This window comes from Netta rufina, assembly GCF_964035555.1.
Source record: "Netta rufina genome assembly, chromosome: 30".
Classification (NCBI taxonomy): Eukaryota; Metazoa; Chordata; class Aves; order Anseriformes; family Anatidae; genus Netta; species Netta rufina.
This window is the reverse complement of record NC_140154.1, coordinates 2,048,152-2,066,603: the sequence shown is the minus strand read 5'-3', so window position 1 is coordinate 2,066,603 and position 18,452 is coordinate 2,048,152. Positions and strand designations below refer to the sequence as shown.

Here is an 18,452-nt window from a genome sequence, read left to right as displayed (position 1 = left end):
TTCTCGCGAGAGAGGGGAGGAGATGGGGAGGAGATGGGGGAGGAAGCGGCGCGCGGGGGGTGATGGGAAGTGTAGTTCGGAGCGGTGGAGGCGGGGGGGAGACGAGGGCAGGGGCAGCGCGGGGCGGGCGGGGGGCGCTGCCCGAGGGGGGGGTTCCCGGGTGCCCCCTCCCCTGGCCCCGGTCCCAGCCCCGTGGGGACAGCCCCAGCTCCTGCATGGACCCCGATCCCTGTCCCCCCACCCCCAACCCTTGCCCCAAGACCCCCCCCCAAAGCCCCAGCCCCTGACCCAGGACCCCCCCAGCCCCTGCCCCCCCCAGCCCCTGTTCCAAGCCCCCAGTCCTTGCTCCACGACCCCCCCAGCCCCTTCCCCACACCCCCCAGCCCTTGCCCTAAGACCCCCCCAGCCCCATAGCTCTGCCCCATACCCCAGCCCCACGGCCCCCCCAGCCCCAGGACCCCCCCAGCCCCTGCCCCATACCCCAGCCCCTTCCCCACGCCCCCCCCAGCCCCATAGCCCAGCACGCTCCGTGTCCCTTTGCCTTTATTGTGCATTTTCAAACCAGAACCGGCTCCAAACGGGGGGGGGGGTCGTGGGGGTCCCGCTCGCACCCCGACCCCTGCCCGAAAGCAGCCCGCGGAGTGCACGGGGGGGGGGGCGACACCCCCGGCCTGGCCGCCACCGGGGGCCCTGAGGACGGGCACCCCAGCCCAGCCCGCCGGGCCGGGGTGTGCTGCAGGGGGGCACCCCAAAAATGTGCCCCCCCCGCCGCCCAGCTCCAGCAGGGAATGGGGCAAACTGGGGCCGTCCTGCCCACACGTCCCGCCTGCGGCAGCTGAGGGGGCCCCGGCCCCAAAGGGGGACCCCTAGACCTAGAGGGGGGGGTCACAGCCCCAATGGGGGACCCCAGACCCAAAAGGGGACCCCAGACCTAGAGGGGGGGATCACAGCCACAAAGGGGGACCCCAAACCCAAAGGGTGACCCCAGCCCCTAAGGGGGATCGTGGCCTAAAAGGGGGACCCCAGAACTAAAGGGGGGGGTCACGGCCCCAAAGCTGAGCCCCCTGCCCCCAGACGGGGCGGACGCCGTGGGTCCTGCACCCGGGAGCACCCTGGAACGGGGGGGGGAGGAGTGCTTGGGGGGGGCCCTTGGGCAGAGCAGAAGGGGGGGGGACACACACCCAGGCCCCCACATTCCCCCTGGGGCTGGGGGGTCAGGATCAGCCCCCCCCCAACCCCCTCCCCACCCTTTGGGACCCCCGGGGAGCTTCAGCTGCCGCCCCCCACCCGGCAGGGGCTGGGGGGGCTCCTTCATATCCAGTGTAAACAGCTGGGGGGGGGGGGTCCGGGGGGGCCCCCTATGTCCTCTGCGCGTCCGCCTTGGCGAAGAGGCGGCTGTGCCAGTAGTCGGGGTTGTCGAAGGCGCAGTCCGAGGCCTCCAGGCTGCGCAGGGGCTTCATGCAGCCGGGGGGGGGCGGCCCGGGGGGGCCGCGGCAGCCGGGGCAGGGGGGGCCGCGAGGGGCCAGCACGGCCTCCATCTCCTCGTAGCCCTGCTCCTCGGCGGGGGCCGGGGTGGGGGTCTCCCCCGGCCGCATGTCGGTGTAGCCGTCGTGTCGGGGCGGGGGGGGCCCAGCCTCGTGTCGGGGTCCCGGCCCCCCCCCGACGCTGCCCAGCGAGCGGCTGAGCCGCGGCTGCTTGTTCATGTACTCGTAGTCCTCCTCCTCCTCCCCACGGCCCTGGGGGGGGGGTCCTGGGGGGGCACCCGGCTCCGAGCCCACCTCCATGTACTCGTAGCCCAGCTCCTCCAGCGAGGCCGGCCGCGGCGGGGGGGGGGCTCCCGGGGGGGCCCCGGGGCGCCGGTTCATGTACTCGTACTCCTCCTCCGCGTCTGGCAGCAAGACCCCGGCGGGCTCTGGGTCTGTGGGGGCAGGGGGGGGTCAGAAAGCAGCCACCCCCCCCCCCCCCAAATCCCACCCTCGGTGCCCCTGCTTTGATCCCGGGGCTGGTGCCGAGCATGGAGGGGGCTGGGGGAGGCTGGGGGAGGCTGGGGGGGTCCCATCTGGCCCCCAGCCCTCAGATCCTAAAAGGTGTGCCCCCCCCCGCCCTGTAAGGTGGGTCCCCTTAACCTGAGGCTGTTGCTGAGACCCCTACCCATGGGGACAGGAGACCCCCCAGCCCCAGCCCTACAAGGATGGGTCCCATTAACCTAAGGTCAGTGGCAAGACCCCCACCCCTGGGTCAGGAGACCCCCCCACCCATGGGGACAGGAGACCCCCCCAACCCCAGCCCTGCAAGGACAGGTCCCCATAACCCATAAGTGTTGCTGAGACCCCCACCCAAGGGGACGGGACACCCCCCAGCCCCAGCCCTACAGGGACAGATCCCCTTAACCTAAAGCTATTGCTGAGACCCCCACCCATAGGGACAGGAGACCCCCCCCCCATAGTGCTGGAGGCCCCCCCAGCCCCAGCCCTACAAGGATGGGTCCCCATAACCCAATCCCATTGCTGCGACCCCCACCCACGAGACCAGGAGCCCCCCACCCCTGGGTCAGGACACCCCCACCCTCCAAGCACACCCCCTCCCCACTCCCCCGCCATGTCAAGACCCCCTCCCCCGGGGGTCCGTGCCCCTCACCCCTCCCGGCGCAGCTGGGGGTGACGTATCCGTTGGCGTCCTCCTCGCTGCCCTCGGAGCTGGGGGGCGGGGGGGGGAAGCTCTCCCTGTGGGACAGGTAGGCGCTGTCCCCCCGCGAGCGCAGGCTGCGGCACAGGCTCCCCGCCAGCGACAGCCCCTCCGCCAGGTCCAGCTCCGACGCCGTCCCCCGGCCCTCCGACGACTCCGACACCGTGCGCCCCACGGACTCCTGGCGGCTGCGCCGAGGCATCCGGGTCACCGTGCCCTGGGGGGGGGACACGGGGGTGATGGGGGGGCTGCCACGGACACCCCGCGGTGACCCCACGGTGACCCCACGGCCCCTGCTCTGACCCCAGAGCTCCGGCTCCTCTGCTCGCTGGGGTCACCCCTTTTATCCCATCCCTTTGTCCCCCCCCCACTGTCATCCCTTTGCCCCCCCCGTTTTCACCCCTTTTGGCCCCCACTGTCGTCCTTTTACCCCCCCATCATCATCTATTTGCCCCCCCCATGGTCACCTCTCCCCCCCCCATTGTCATCCCTTCGTCCCCCCACCACAGTCACCCGTTTGCCCCCCCACCCTTGTCATCCCTGTGCCCCCCCCATGGCCACCCCTTTCCCCCCCACTGTCATCCGTTTGCCCCCCCCCCATTTTCACCCCTTTTGGCCCCCATTGTCATCCTTTTGTCCCCCCCATCATCATCTATTTGCCCCCCTTTATGGTCACCTCTTCCTCCCCCCCCAGCAGCCATCCCTTCCCCCCCTATTGTCATCACTTCGCCCCCCCCACCATGGCAACCCCTTTGCCCCCCCATTTTCACCCCTTTTCCCCCATTTTCATCCTTTCGCCCCCCCTTGTCATCTATTTGCCCCCCCACAGTCACCTCTCCCCCCCCATTATCATCCCTTCCCCCCCCCCCCGCCATGGTCACCCCTTTTCCCCCCCATTGTCATCCCTTCACCCCCCCATGGTCACCCCTTTGCCCCCCCCATGGTCACCCCTTTGCCCCCCCCCCGTTACCTGGCGGCTGCTGCCCAGGCTGGGCTGGTTCATGGGGATGTACCCGGCGGGGGGGCTCAGCAGGCTGGGGCTCTGCGAGGGGACACGGGGGGGGGGCTGGCACCGAGCTGGGGGCAGGGGGACGGGGCAGAGGCTTGGCCCCCCCCCCCATTGCAGAAATGGGGCTGGGGTCCCACGGGGGCGAGGAAGAGGATGGGGGATGAGGGGGGGCCATGGGGCAGCGCCCCAGGACCCAGCCCCAGCGCAGCTGGACCCCATTGGGGGCATTTGGGGTGGGGGGCGCAGGGGGGGGGCTCACCCGGGTGCAGCTGCCCCGTGGCCGGGGGGGGTAGAGGCCGGCGGCGAGGCCGAAGGACGCGTCCAGCTCCTCCTCCTCCAGCTCCAGCGTCTCCATCTCGTCCAGCTCCTTGTCGCTGAGGGTGGGGGGCTCGGCGGGCGGCGCGGCCCCGCTCTCCTGCTGCGGGACGGGGGCGTGAGGGGCCGCGGGAAGAGAGCTGGGGGGGTCTTGGGGAGGGGTCTGCGGGGGGGGGGTCCGCGCTCACCTTGATCACCAGGTAGCGCGGGGGGTCGCGGGCCATGCGGGTGAACTCGTTGGCCAGCTCCTTGAAGGTGGGGCGGATGTTCTCGTCGATCATCCAGCCTGGGGGGGGGCACGGCGGGGGCTCAGAGCAGGACAAGGGGGTGGGCAGCGATCTGGGACCCCCCCCCAGCAGCCGGCCGAGCCCCCTACTCACACTTGACCATCACCATGTAGACGTCGATGGTGCAGATCTGGGGCTGCGAGAGGCGCTCGCCCTTCTCCAGCAGGTCGGGCACCTCGGCCAGCCGGATCCCGGCGTAGGGCTCGGCCCCGAAGGTCATCATCTCCCAGAGCGTCACCCCTGCGGGGACAGCCCCCCCCGTGAGCCCCTTGGGGTGGCGGGGGGCTGGGGAGGGGGGCGGCGGGGCGCCCGTGCTCACCGTAGCTCCAGACGTCGCTCTGGTGCGTGTATTTCCCAAAGTGGATGCTCTCCAGCGCCATCCACTTGATGGGCGTCTGTGGGGACAGTGGGGTCGGGGAGGGGGCACGGGTGGGTGAGGGGCTGGGGGGACACGGGGGGGACACAGGGACAGGGAGGGGACAGCCCACGGTGCAGGGGAATGGAGGGGATGGGGTGTCCCGTCCTGCTGGGGACATGTGGAAGGGGGTGCCCCATGGCACAGGGGGGTTGGGGGCACAGATGGGGGGATGTCCCATGGCACAGGGGGTCTGGGGACACATGGAGTGTGGCACAGGGGTTTTGGGAACACAGAAAGGGGGTGCCCTGTGGCACAGGGAATTTGGGAACATATGGAATAGGGGTGTCCCATGGCACAGGGGATTTGGGGACACACACAAAGGGGGGTGGCACAGGGGATTTGGGGGACACAGAAAGGGGGTGCCCTGTGGCACAGGGAATTTGGGGACCCATGGAGTGGGGGTGCACTGTGGCACAGGGGATTTGGGGACACAGAAGGGGGGATGTCCCATTGCACAGGAAATTTGGGGACATGCAGAGTGGGGGTGCCCCATGGCACAGGGGATTCGGGGACACAGAAGGAGGGTGCCCCATGGCACAGGGTTCTGGGGACGCACACAAAGGGAGTGCCCCACAGCGCAGCAGACATGGGGGCCACGGAGTCCCCGCCGGGTGCCCACCTTGACCTCGTTGTAGAAATACTTCTTGTCGTCGGGGTAGAGGAGGTCGGCGATGCCGAAGTCGGCCACCTGGGCCTGGCTGGGCGACTTGAGCAGCACGTTGCGGGCGGCCAGGTTGCGGTGCACCATGCGGTGCTCCTCCAGGTAGTACATCCCCTGCGGGGCGGCGTCAGCGGGGCTGGGGGCTCGAGGGGGGGGGACACACCAAGGGGAGATGGGGGGCACCCCCAACCCCGGGGCACTCACCTTGGCCACCTGCACGCACCAGTTGAGCAGCAGCTGGGGGCTGATGCCGTCGCGGTTCTTGCGGACGTAGTCGAGGAGGGAGCCCAGCGGCAGGAGCTGGGTCACCAGCTGCAGCTGGGGGCCGGGGCAGATGCCCAGCAGCCGCACGATGTAGGCATGGTCCAGGCTGCCTATGGCCAGCATGTGCTGGGGGGGGGTGCAAGGTGAGGGGGGGCTCCGTGAGATGCAGCCAGGGCAGGATCCGGCCCGTGGAGGGGATCGGCTGCAGCCCCCCCCCCCCCGACTTACGTCGGTGACGGCGTGGAAGGACTGCTGCCCGCTCCAGTCCTGGATCACCTTGATGCTCACCGGGATCTTGATGGAGTCCCCGTCCGGGATCCAGATGCCCTGCGGGAACAGGGACGCCCCAGTGAGCGCCGTGCCTGGCCCCCGCTGCCCCCCCCCCCAGGCCAAGCCCCCCCCTCACCTTGTGCACGGTCCCAAACACGCCGGAGCCCAGCACCTTCAGGCGCTTCAGCTCCGTCTCCTTGAAGATGCGGGCCAGCACCTTGTTGGCCTTCTCACTGGGGTCCAGCGGCTCCAGGCTCTGCCCCAGGCAGGATGGAGACGGGGATGGAGACGGAGAGGAGGGGGCCGAGAGGCAGGGACGGGGCCGAGGGGGGATGGAAGCAAACAGGGGTGAGGATGGGTCTCAGGGATGGACACCGTGGATGGGGGTGGACAGAGGCAGAAAAGGACAGGGATGGAAAAGGGCAAAGCCCCCACACCCATTGTCTCCCCCCACCCTCCTGCTCACCTCTCCCCTCTCCAGGTAGCGCCGCATCGCCCGCTTCTTCTGGATCTTCTTGCCGCGCCAGTAGAGCAGGGAGAGGAGGAAGCAGGAGCAGGAGAGGAAGAGCCCGCTGACCACCAGCACCGCGATCACCGTGGGGGCTTTCCTGGGCACGGGGGGACGGGGCTCAGCTCTGGCTGCTGCTGTGCCCCACGCGCTTCCCACGGTCATCCCCGGTGTGGGGGTGATGCCCCAGCCCCACGGGGGGGCACCAGGGTGGGATCAACCCTACAGGAGGGCACCGGGGGGTTGCCCCGAGCACCCACATGGGCAGGGAAAGTCCCTGAGCAGTGCGGCGCAGCATGGAGCAGCACGGCACAGAGCAGCTTGGTGTGATGTGGCACGGTGCAGTATGGCACGGCACAATTCAGCACAGCATGGCACAGAACAGCATGGCACAATTCAGCACAGCATGGCATGGCACAGCTCAGTACAGCACAGCACAGCGTGGCACAGCTCGGTGTGACATGGCATGGTGCAGCACGGCACAGGGCAGCATGGCACAGCACAGCATGGCACAGCATGATGTACCAGGGCATGGCACAGCACAGTGCAGCACAGCACGGCATGGCACAGTGCAGCAGGGCTCGGCAAAGCACAGCAGGGCACGGCTCAGCACAGCACGGCACAGCTCAGTGTGCCATGGCACAGCACGGCATGGCGTGGCACAAAACAGCCCTGGGCCACACAGCTCCACGCTTGGTGTGGCACAGCACGGCACAACACCGCGACCCCAGGGCCCCCCAGTCCCCTCCCAGTCCCCCCAGTCCCCCTGGTACCTGGAGCTGGGCAGGGCGTCCCCCAGGCAGTCCCGCAGCAGCGGCCCCAGGCACCTGCGGGGGCAGAGCGGGGATGAGACCCGTGCACCCCCACGGCGCCCCCCCACCATCCCCCCCAGGCCCTCACGCACCCCCGGGTGCAGTTCTCGTGGCAGGGCCGGCACTCGCGGCTGGCGTCCGGGTACTTGTAGATGGGGCCACGCTCGCCCAGGATGCCCTCGGGGCAGCTCTCCACGCAGTGGGGCCCGTCCCGGTAGTGGGCGCAGCGGGTGCAGGTATCGGCACCCTGTGGGGTGGGTGAGGGGGGGGTGAGAAAACGTCGGGGACCCTCAGGGACGCCCCCACTGCGGGTCCCTGGGCGCAGCCGTACCGAGCCATTGCAGGTGATGCCGCCCTCGATGAGCTCGCACTCGGGGTGGCACTCGAAGCACTCGGTCCCGTGGGCGAACTCCCGCGTCTCCCTGCAGGGGAACAGGGTGAGGGTCACCAGCGAGCCCACCCCAGCACCCTGGGGTCGGTGCCACCAGCCCACCCTGGTGTCCTGCCAGCCCCAGTGCCCTCTGTAGGGTCTGTCCCACCCCAGTGCCCACCCCAGTGCCCTCCTGTAGGATTGATCTCATCCCAGTGCCCGCATTGGGGTCTGTCCCCTGGGGTTGATCCCACCCCGGTGCCCACCCCGGTGCCCTCCTGTAGGATTGATCTCACCCCAGTGCCCACGCTGGGGTCCATCCTCTGGGGTTAATCCCAACCTGGTGCCAAACCCTGGTGCCCTCCTGTAGGGTTGATCCCATCCCAGTGCCCTCCCTGGTGTCCCACCCCTGGGGTTGATCCCCCCCCAGTTGCCCACCCCGGTGCCCACCCCCGGCTGCTCCTCACCCCTCGGTGAAGTGGCAGGAGGCCACGCAGACACCGCGGCGGCTGTAGTGCTGGCAGGACAGGCACTGCTCGGGGCCGGGACCCCAGCACCCATCGGCGGAGCACAGCGGGTCGCACACCTTCCCCTCTTGCTCTGCGGGGGAACGGGGCTCAGCGCAGGGCCCCAAGCCCCCCAATCACCCCCGAATTTCCCCCGTTCGTCCATCCCGGGGGGCAGGGGACGCGGGCGGGCCCCGACTCACGGCACTTGCTGCGGGGTTTGTTGTTCTTGATGTCCAGGTCGGCGCGGCGGCGGCTGAGCGCTGCCCACTGCACGGTGTGCAGGTAGCAGAGGCGCCGGTTCTCGGTGATGTACACCCGGCCCGCGCTCACCTCCCGCAGCGAGCGCAGCCCCAGGGACGTCACGTTCTCGTTCTTCATGATGAGCAGCGAGAAGCCCCGGCTGCGGGGCCGGGAGTCAGGGGGATGGGGGGAAATAAAGGGATAATAAAGGGATGGGGGCACGGGGGGGGAAATTAGGGGATGGGGGAGCAGGGGAAGGTAATGGGATGGGGGCATGGAGGAAAATGATGGGATGGGGGAATGGGGGAAAGTAACAGGATGGGGGAATTGGGGGAAAATAATGGGATGGGGGAATGGGGATGTGCAGGTGAGGGATGTAGGGGCAGGAATGATGGGGGGGATGCAGGAAAATAATGGGATGGGGGAATGGGGAACAGATGGGGGGTGATGGAGGAGGTGCAGATGAGGGATGTAGGGATGGGGAATGATGGGGGGGCACAGGGATGGGGGAAAATAACGGGATGTGGGAATGGGGAACAGCCAGGGGGTGACAGAGGGCATGCAGATGAGGAATTCAGGGACAGAGAATGATGGGGGGGGGGGATGGGGGGGGGCACAGGGACAGGTGAGAATAATGGGATGTGGGAATAGGGAACAGCCAGGGGGTGATGGAGGATGCACAGATAAGGGATTCAGGGACAGAGAACGATGGGGGGCACAGGGATGGGGGGCACAGGGATGGGGGGCACAGGGATGGGGGGCACAGGGATGGGGGGTGCAGGGGACGGGGGACGTGTCGGGGGCCATGGGGCCGGGCACTCACTTGTAGAGGCTCCGTCCCCCGATGGTGACCAGGTTGGAGAAGACGCTGAAGTTGTGCATGTGCTTGGGCCAGGACTGGATGTTGAGATACCCTGGGGGAGGCCGGGCCGGGCTCAAGGAGGGGGTCCCGCACACCCCCCCCAGTGGCCCCACACCCCCCGGCAGCCCCGCGCCTCACCCGTGATCTCCCGCACCGTCCGGAAGACGTTCAGCTTCTCGGGGTCCAGCGCCGAGATGTTGCGCCAGGGATCCCTGTGGGGCCGCAGCCATCAGCCCGGGTGGGGGCCAAGCCCCCCAGACCCCCTGCCTCCCCTATGCCCCCCCTGCTCACCCCTCCAGGCCGGTGATGAGGAAATCCAGGTTGCCCAGGATCTTGGTGCAGTTCACGAAGGTGTCGATGTTGCTGGAGTCCACGGTCTGGTACTTGCTGCCGGCCCCCGTGCCCTCGCAGGCTGCGGGATGGGGAGGGTCAGGGCCCGTCCTGCCCCCCCCCCTGCACCCCCCCAGCCCCGCAGCCCCCTCCCCGTACCCTTGGGGCACAGCCCCGAGCAGGGCTCGCACATCTTCAGCCCGTTCTTCTCCACTTCCATCTTGTCGTTGGGGCAGGCGCGCACGCAGGAGCTCTGATCCACCACGAAATTATCTGCGGGGACAGGGGGGGGGCTCATGGTTAGACCCCAGCCCCCCCTAGAGCCCTCCCCCCTCCCCGGCACCCCCCTGGCGCCCTGCTCACGCGGGCAGCTCCGGACGCAGATGCCCCCGTACTGGTACTTGGTGTCGGGGTTGGGCTCCAGCTGGAAGGTCAGCTTGTTGTAGATGAGGGGCTGGGGGCACAGCGGCACGCACGCCCCGCTGTCGTTGAAGTGCCGGCACGCCTGCGGGGACAGCAACGGGGCCGTCGGGGCGCGGACAGACGGACGGACACCGGGGCGCACAGACAGATGGACGGACACCGGGGACTGACACCAGGGTGCACAGACAGACAGAAGGACACCGGGGTACACGGGCAGACAGATGGACACTGGGGACAGACATTGGGGCATACAGACGGATGGAAGGACACCGGGGCGCACAGGTGGACAGAAGGACACTGGGGTGCAAGGACAGACGGACAGACAACAGGGACAGACACTAGGGCGCACGGACAGACGGACACCTTGGACAAACACCAGGGCGCGTGGATCAGCTCCCTCCCCACAGACAGACAGAAGGATGGAGAACACCGACGGACACACAGACAGACACGCGCAGGCAGACTGACGGACAGACAGAGCAGTGGACACATGGACAGACAGACACACGGACAGATGGACACACGGACAGAGCTCCCCCACCCCCCGCGGGAAGCCTTGCCCCATGCCCACCCCAGGGGCACGCAGGCGAGGCCCCTCCCCATCCACGCGCGGACAGACGGACACGCGGGTGGATGGACGGATGCACAGACAAACGCACGGGAGGGTGGACAGACAGGAGGGCGGATGGACAGACAGACAGACAGACAGACACCCCCACCCAGCGTTGTCCCACGCCTGCCTGGAGGTGCAGGGACAGGACCCCTCCCCACGGGACGGGCAGACAGATGGACACACGGGGGGATGTACGGACACACAGGGGGACAGACAGATGGACACACAGGGACAGACAAACAGACAGACACGCAGGGGGATGGACAGACAGCCACGCAGCCCCCACGTACGAAGCAGTGTGTCTGCCGGGGGCCGGTGCAGCCCCCCGCGCACTCCTCGTGGCAGCACTCGTTGGGCGCCCGCCCGAAGCAGCGCCCGTTGCACTGGGGGGCGCAGATGGTCTTGGTCACTGCGGGGAGGGAGGGGGTGAGCGGGACCCAGGCCAGGACCCCCCCAAACCCCCCCAGACCCCCAGTACCCACATTTCTGGCAGTCCTCGGGGCCGGGCCCCCAGCAGTGCCCACCGCAGCTCTCGTGGCACGGGGCACCTGTGGGAAGCGCAGGGGGATCAGCCCGGGGTGTGGGACCCCCCCCAGCCCCCCGTGCCCCCCCCACGCACATGCCCTGCCGTTGTCCCCCACCACAGGCTCCAGCCGGGGGTCCCGCATGATGTCCCGCCACTCCACCGTGTCCACGTGGCAGAGCTGCTCGTTCTTCTCGATGTAGACGCCGCCGGCCAGGATCTCTGCGGGGAGTGGATGTGGGCGCTGGGGCTGCGCCCCCCCAGCTCTGCCCCGCACCGGGGGGCTACCGGGGAGGTGGGGGAAACCAGGAGGGGGGTACAGCCCCGGGGGACTCAGAGCGGGATCGGGGTGCGCAGTGTGGGGAGCGAGAGGGGATGGCACCGCAATGGGATGGGGACTGGGGGACAGCAGGGGATGGCACTGCAATGGGATGGGGACCAGGGGCACTGGGGGACAGCACCATGATGGGATGGGGACTGGGGACCATGGGGGGACAGCACCACAATGGGATGGGGACTGGGGAACACCAGGGGATGGCACTGCAATGGGATGGGGACCAGGGGACATCACCACAACGGGATGGGGACCAGGGGGCAGTGGGGAATGGCACCACAATGAGATGGGGACAGAGGACCATGGGGGGGTCAGCACTGTAATGGGTTGGGGACCAGGGGGCACCACCACAAGGGGACGGGGACCACGGGGGCCCGGTGCAGCTCCAGGACGGGGACCACGGGGGCACAACGCGGCTCTGGGACGGGGACCACGGGTCCCACCTGTGAGCTGGTTGAGGCCGAGCTGGCGCAGGGCGTGCGTGGTGTTGGGGTTGTAGTTGAGCAGCACGAAGAGCGCGTACTTCTCCTCGTAGAACTGGGTGCCGCGGATGACGCGCAGGTTCTGCAGCGGCAGCGAGGCGAAGACGTTCATGGCGATCAGGATGTAGCCCGTCACCTCCCGGATGGTCTGCGGGGATGGAATGCGGACCTGTGAGCCCCCACGGCCGGCGGGCGGGAGGGGGCCCGTGCCCACGCCCCCCCTCACCTGCAGGAAGGAGAGGTCCTGCGTGTGGTCGATGAGGACGATCTCCAGGTTGCCCATGACGATCTCGCAGTTGTTGTACATCTTGTGCAGCGTCTGGTACTGGTGCTGCGCGTCCCCCGTCACGCTCAGCCCGTTCAGCGTCCCCGCGCACACTGCGGGTGGGGACATTTGGGTGCCCCGTGGGGACGGGCGGGCACCACCGGGCACCCCCTGTGCCCCCCGCTGCTGGCCACATTGACCCTAGTGCTGGCCACGACCCCCCTGGTGCTGGCCACATTCCCCACCCGATGGCCACATCCGTGTCTCCCCTGGACATGTCCCCCACGGGGTCCCTCTCCCACCCCCAGTGGCCGTGCCCCCCCAATTGCCATGTCACCCCCCCACTGTCCTGTCGCCTTACCCCCGTCCCTCCCACCCTACCCACGACCCCTTCACTCCCCCCACGGTGCCCCCCCCTGCAGGTCATGGAGATGCCCTCAGGGTGCTCCCGTCCCCTCCATGGTGGTGCCCCCCCCCTCGGTGTCCCCGTCCCCCCCCCCCCCGGCGTCCCCGCCCTCCCCTGCGCAGCGCCCGAACCGGCCGGGCAAGGGTTGCGCAAGGCGGGTGCCGCGGGCAGGGCCCCCCCCTCCCGGCGCTCCCGCGACGCCCGGACTTCGGACTCCCGGCCCGGCCCCCCCGAAATCCCTGCGGGCACCGAGGGGCCCTGGCCCGGCCCCCCCCCCCCCGCCCCAAAACCCCGGCTCTGGGGTTAATGATTCCCCGGCCCCCCCCCCCCCCCCCCCCCGCGCCGGGGCAGACAGGGCCCCTTTGTGCGCGGGGCAGGATGCGGCCCCCCTCCCCGCGGCCGCACAAAGGGGCGATTGTGGAGAGCGGGACGGGGGGAGCCGAGCCCCCCGAAACGCGGCGGGGAGGGAGGGGGGGCCCGCACCCCCGGGGGGCTCAGCCCGGGCCCAGACGTGACTCAGGCCCCGCGGGGGGGGCGCGGGGCGGTCAATGGCAGCTTTGTCTGGGCCGGCGCGGGGGCCGATAAGGGCCCGCGCCCCCCCGGGGGGGGGGGGTGCAGAGAACGGGCAGCTCGGTGCAGGCGCAGGAAGGGGCGCGGGGCCCCCCCCCCCGCAGCAGCCCCGCGCCTCCCCCCGCCAGCAGAGCTATTTCCATAGGGAAGGGGCTATAAAAAGGTCCCAGCTGCGTGGGGGCACGGCCCCAGCCCCGACGGCCCGGAGAGGGGCAGGGCCAAGGCAGGGGCTGGGACCCCCAACCCAAAGCTGGGGGGGGGGCTGAGATGGGTGCCCAGGCGCAGAGCCGGCCCCGGGGGGCAGCGGGGGGCCGGGGACGTGCGGTGCTGGGGGGGGGGTGACCCAGGACGGGCCCCCCCCGGGCCGGGACCCCCGCGTGCACCTGCCCGCGGCGGGGAGGGGGCTGGCGCCGGCCCCGCCGGGCGTTATCAGCGCGGGCCCCGCCGGCAGCTCCGGCACGCCGCTGCTATCTGCCCGCGTGCCTCCGCGGCCCCCCGGCCCCCCGCCAGGAATAGCACCGGGGCCCGGCCCCGCCGCTGGGGGCTGGGGGAGGCGGGGAGGGGACCGGGGACCCCGACCTCCTGCCCCCGGTCCCGCGGGCGGCACAAAGGGGGCTGTGTGCGCGGGGGCGGCCGCTGCCGGGGGGCCGGATCCCGGCTCCGAACAAAGCCGGGCTCTGAGCCGGGACCGGGGGGCTGCGGGTGGGGTCGGAGGGGGGCGCGGAGCCGGCGCTGCGCACCCCGGGACCGGCACCGGGGGGTCCCCGAGCAGGAGCCGCCCGCGGCATCCCGGGGAGCCGGCACCCGGTGCTGGTGCGCGCCCGGTCCTGCAGTGCCCCCCGGTCCTGGAGAGCCCCCCGGTCCTCGCAGAATCGCGGCCGTCGTGCGGGAGCAGCCCGGGGCAGGGCCGGCGGCACATGGCCGGTGCCGGTGCCGTTGCCGCCACGGGGCCGCGGGCGCCGCGCACACCTCGCACGTTCGCCACCGCCGCGCCCGGCCCCACCTTCGCGTCCTGCCCTCGGTGTTTTCCTTTTGGGGTTGAAAAACAACTCCCGGGCGGCGCGATCCTTCCGGGAGCTGCGCCCCAACCCTCCCGCAGCGGCGGGGCCGGGGGGTCCCGGGGGGCTCCGGCTGTGCCGCCCCCACCCCGGGCCGGATCCCGGCACGGCCCGAAATAGCCCCGGCAGCTGCGGGGGGCGCAGGTGCCTGCACCGCGGGGGGGGGCTCGGTGCCGGGAGGGACGGGACGGGGGCACGGGGAGAGCCCTGCGCGTTGTGCTGGGACCGGAGCCCCCCTGGGCGCACACAGCGGGGCCGAGGCTCCCCCCGGGTCGGGGCACCGGGCACGGGGCGGGGGTCCGGGGGAAGGGGGCGCGGGGGGCCGCCGGCACCGGCCGCACCCCCGGGTCCGCTTTCCCACCCGTTTGCTCCGGGACCCCCCCAGCACCCGGTAGCGCGAACCAGCCCCGTCCCTGCCGCTGCCGGGACCCTCCCGGGCACTCCCGGTTCCACCGCACCCCGGTGCCCCCGAGCGCTCCCGGTGCCCTCCCCGGCCCCGGCGCCCCGAGCTCCCGCTCCCTCCGCACGCCCCGGTCCCCCCCAGCTCCCCGCTCCTCTCGTGCGCCCCGGTGTCCCCGAGCTGCCCGGTGCCCCCCAGCGCTCCCGGTGCCCGGTGCCCACCTGCCTGCCCGGTGCCCGGTGCCGGGGCGCGGAGCAGCAGCAGCAGCAGCAGCAGCGGCGGCGGCGGCGCCCGGGGCCGGGGCCGGGCCATCCTCGGCGCCTCTCGGCGGAGCGGCGGAGCGGGGCCCGGCGGGCTGCGGCGTGCCCGGGCGCGGCGGGGGGAATGCACCTGGCGCGGGGCCGCCGGGGCGGGCCGGGGCCGGGGCAGGGTCCGGGACCGGGCGGGGCGGAGCCGGGGCGGGGCGGGGGCGGTGGGGCACCCACCCCCGGGACAGCCCGGCCCGGAGCGGCGGAGACACCCCCGGGACCCGTGGGGGGGGAGCAGGGGCGGCTCGGCTCTGCCGTAGCCCCCAGACCCAGCTCGGTCCCCCCAGGTCCCCTCCGGCAGAGGCTGGTCCAGCTGCAGCCCCCCCGCGGCAAAACCCGGCCCTGCTGGGGGTCGGGGCGCTGCCCCCCCCCGGGCTGGACCCAGGGAGAAGCCCCTGGGGCAGACGCGGCCCCCTCCCTCCCCGAGCAGCCCCACAGGAGCAGGGGCTACCGGGGGCGTCCCCCCGACCCAACACACACCCCAACACCTCCCCAGCCACCTGCAGGACTGGGGGGGACCCAGCACCGCCCCCCCGAGGACACACTACCAGGGGCACTCTGCAGCCCCCCACCCTCTGCACATCTCTGGAGCGAGACCAGGACCCCCCTCATGAGGAGGGGGGTAGGAGTCCCCCCCAGAACACCCCGTGGATCCTCCCCAAACACCCGTGCTGACCCCAGAGCGACTCGCGGCCCCCCCACCCCCCCAGCCCGACAGGCACAGAGCCAGGTTTGGAGCCAAGTCCTTTATTCAGGCTGCACTCGGGGACATTTTCAGCCTGGGGACATTTCCAGCTGCAGTCTCCTTACATGGGCTTGGGGGGAGGTCGCGGGGCTGCGCCCTGCAAGAGAAAAAGGAGCGTCAGCGAGATGCAGGGGGGGCGTTCCCCAAACCCCCCCCATTTGGGGCCACCCTCCCAACGCCCCCCCGATACGTACCGCCGGCCTGAAGCGGGGTGGGGGGGTCCGGTCCTTGCGTGCCTCCCGCGAGCGGTTCCTCACCACCTTGCTGTGGATGGCGCAGCTGACGCAGTAATGCAGCTTCACGTACAGCTTGGGCAGGACGTAGGCTGGGGGGGGGGGACAGAGGGGGTCAGCCCCAGCTCTGCTCCCCCCAGAAAATGCCCAAGGGGGGCCGAGGGACTTGTAAAAAGCTGGGGGGCAACTTGGTGCTCAATCAGATAGTGACAGGATGAGGGGGAATGGCTTTAAACTAAAGGAGAGGAGATTTGGATCAGAGGATAGGAGAAAATTCTTCCCTCAGAGGGCAGTGGGGCACTGGAACAGGCTGCCCGGAGAGGCTGGGGATGCCCCAACCCCAGAGGTGCTCAGGACCAGGCTGGATGAGGTCCTGAGCACCCTGACCTAGCGGGTGGCATCGCTGCCTATGGCAGGGGGCTGGAGCTGGGTGAGTTTTGAGGTTCTCTCCAACCCAGGCCATTCTGTTCTATTTTATGACTGCATCCCATCCCCGTGCAGAAGATGAGAGGCAGTTGTGGGGCTGTGATGTGGGGGGGACACAGAACCTGCAGGTGCTGACAGTGCCCGGCTGCTGGCACCGCAGCCGCCCGCTGGGACTGGGGTCAGGCCCGTTACTGGGGGGGGGGAACCACGGCACAGGGACACCCCCCAGCGCCCGTCCCGCTGCCCTTACAGTCGAAGACGCTGGCCTCCGAGATGTCCCTGACCGCCGCGGCCTCGACGATGTTCCTGATGACAAACTTCTTGATGGCCTTGTCCTTGGGGACGCAGCGGGCGCAGTTGGTGCACCGGATGGGCTGGACATGGCCGCGGCCCTTCTTGGCCCGGCCGTTGTTCCTCCTCTTCTTGGTCTGTGAGGGCAGGGCAGGGGATGAAGCCCGGAGCCTGCGACCCCCTGAGTCCCCCCCTGCACCCCAGCAGTGCACCCACAGCCCCGTTCTGCCCCCCAACCCCATATTCCCCCCAGCCCCACAGGGACCCCCAACCCCACATCCCCCCTAACCCATACGCCCCCCCCCCCCCCCCACCGGGAGCCCCCCAATCCCAGAACCCTTCCTACCCCACACGGCCCCCCCCCCACCCCATAGTGGCCCCCCCAGCCCCACAGGAAGCCCCCCATCCCCTCCTGCCCCATAAGACCACCCCCCCACATCCCCCCCACACCCCATAAACCCTCCTCCCCCATAGGAATCCCCCCCCCCTCATCGACCCCTGCCCCAGATCCCCCCTGCCCCTCATGGACCCCCCCCCAACCCCAAACGCCCCCGGCCCCCCGCTGCACCCCTCGCCCTATGGAGCCCCCACAACCCCCCTGTTGCCCCCCATCACCCCACGACCCCCCCCCTGCTCCCCCAACCTCCCCCCTTACCCCCCAGGACCCCTCCCCAGCCCCCCCGCGGCCTCCTGTGCCCCACACGCGGCCCTCAGGCCCCCCCCCCTCGGTCCGCTCCGGCTCCCCCCGGACCCCCCAGGCCCTCCCCGCCCCCCGGCCGCCCCCTGCCCCTCCCGATGCCCCCCCGGTGCCCTCAGAGCCCCCCCGGAGCCCCCCGGCCCCCCCCGGCCGCGCCGCCCTCACCATCTCGCTGCCGGGGCGGCGAAAGAGGGCCCGGCCGCCGCGCCGCCGCCCTTATATACGGATCCCTCCGCCCGGAAGCCGCCCCGCCGCGGCCCCGCGCCCGGCCCGGCCCCTCCGAGCCCCTCTGGGCCCCTCGGCTCGGCCCTGTCGGCAGGGCCGGGGGGGTTCCGGGGGGTTCTGGGGGGTTCCGAGGCTCCGGTGCGGCGGGGAGGCGGGGGAGGGGCCGGGACTACTTTTTGTTCTGGGAGCGGCGGAAGGGTTCACGCGGTGCGTGGGGGGTGCGGAGGCTCCGCGCGCGCCGCGTGGTGAGAGCGCGGTCGCGGCGCGGGGCACGCTGGGAAATGTAGTCCTGGGGATGCGGAAGGCGGGGGGGAGGTTCCGGGGGGGGGGTCACGTGACCTGCGCCTACCCCAGCCCCCGGGGGGGGGCCAGGAGCCCCCAACCCCCCCCCCAGGTGGGCAGGGGGAGCCCCGAGTCCCCCCCAACCCCCCAAAACCTGGGGGTCCCCACGTCCCTGAGCCCCCCCCCAAATCTGGGGGTCCCCCGAGCCCCCACCCCAGGGGGAGCCCACCCCTCTAAGCCCCAATTCGTGGGGGGGACCCCAAGGGTCCTGCACCCCCCTCCCCAGGGACCCCTCAATCCCCAGCCCCCTACACCGAGATCCCCAAACCCCACCCCAGGGAGCCCCCCACCCCCCTAAGCCCCCTTCCTGCTGGGGGGGGCACAGGACCCTCGGGGCTCCCCCCCCATGGAGCCCTGCGCCCCCCACAGCCCCCTGCACTGAGCCCCCCAACCCCCAAACCTGGGGGTCCCTCAACCCTCTAAGCCCCCAGCCTGGGGGGGCCCCCACCCCCCTAAAAGCCCCCAGCCTGGGGGGAGCCGCCCCCCTAAGCCCCCCTTTGTGGGAAGGAAGCCCCAGGGGTCCTGTGCTCCCCCCCCAGACCCCTGAGGGACCCCTGAGGGACCCCCTGGT

General features: G+C 71.1%; 2 protein-coding genes across 2 annotated transcripts; both read right to left on the bottom strand.

Annotated features, from left to right (window-relative positions):
- Window positions 1–1,358: 1,358 nt before the first annotated feature.
- ERBB3 (erb-b2 receptor tyrosine kinase 3) lies at window positions 1,359–14,926 on the bottom strand (the record flags this gene model as incomplete). Its single annotated transcript, XM_084303663.1, has 28 exons — window positions 1,359–1,918; window positions 2,638–2,902; window positions 3,656–3,727; window positions 3,954–4,112; window positions 4,198–4,295; window positions 4,390–4,536; window positions 4,616–4,691; window positions 5,334–5,489; window positions 5,580–5,765; window positions 5,868–5,966; window positions 6,046–6,165; window positions 6,376–6,517; window positions 7,191–7,244; window positions 7,322–7,476; window positions 7,561–7,651; window positions 8,067–8,199; window positions 8,309–8,508; window positions 9,172–9,262; window positions 9,349–9,422; window positions 9,502–9,622; window positions 9,700–9,813; window positions 9,904–10,045; window positions 10,867–10,985; window positions 11,059–11,124; window positions 11,196–11,321; window positions 11,877–12,063; window positions 12,142–12,293; window positions 14,836–14,926. The coding sequence occupies 28 exons, from the start codon at window positions 14,924–14,926 to the stop codon at window positions 1,359–1,361; spliced, it is 3,996 nt and encodes a 1,331-aa protein (XP_084159789.1).
- Window positions 14,927–15,653: 727 nt separating this feature from the next.
- On the bottom strand, window positions 15,654–17,630 carry RPS26 (ribosomal protein S26). The gene is made up of 4 exons (XM_084303764.1): window positions 17,480–17,630; window positions 16,577–16,754; window positions 15,862–15,992; window positions 15,654–15,764 (listed from the first exon to the last, which is right to left on the bottom strand). Exons 1-4 carry the CDS (start codon window positions 17,480–17,482, stop codon window positions 15,729–15,731), a joined length of 348 nt encoding a protein of 115 aa, XP_084159890.1. The 5' UTR covers window positions 17,483–17,630; the 3' UTR covers window positions 15,654–15,728.
- Window positions 17,631–18,452: the final 822 nt, after the last annotated feature.

What these genes read in the sequence shown, in the direction of transcription:
- RPS26 (XM_084303764.1), bottom strand. An exon ending in GGAGGCCAGCGTCTTCGACT is followed by an intron (nt 15,993 to 16,576) that starts GTAAGGGCAGCG and finishes CCCCCCCCCCAG; the next exon opens with CCTACGTCCTGCCCAAGCTG. An exon ending in CACCCCGCTTCAGGCCGGCG is followed by an intron (nt 15,765 to 15,861) that starts GTACGTATCGGG and finishes TTTCTCTTGCAG; the next exon opens with GGCGCAGCCCCGCGACCTCC.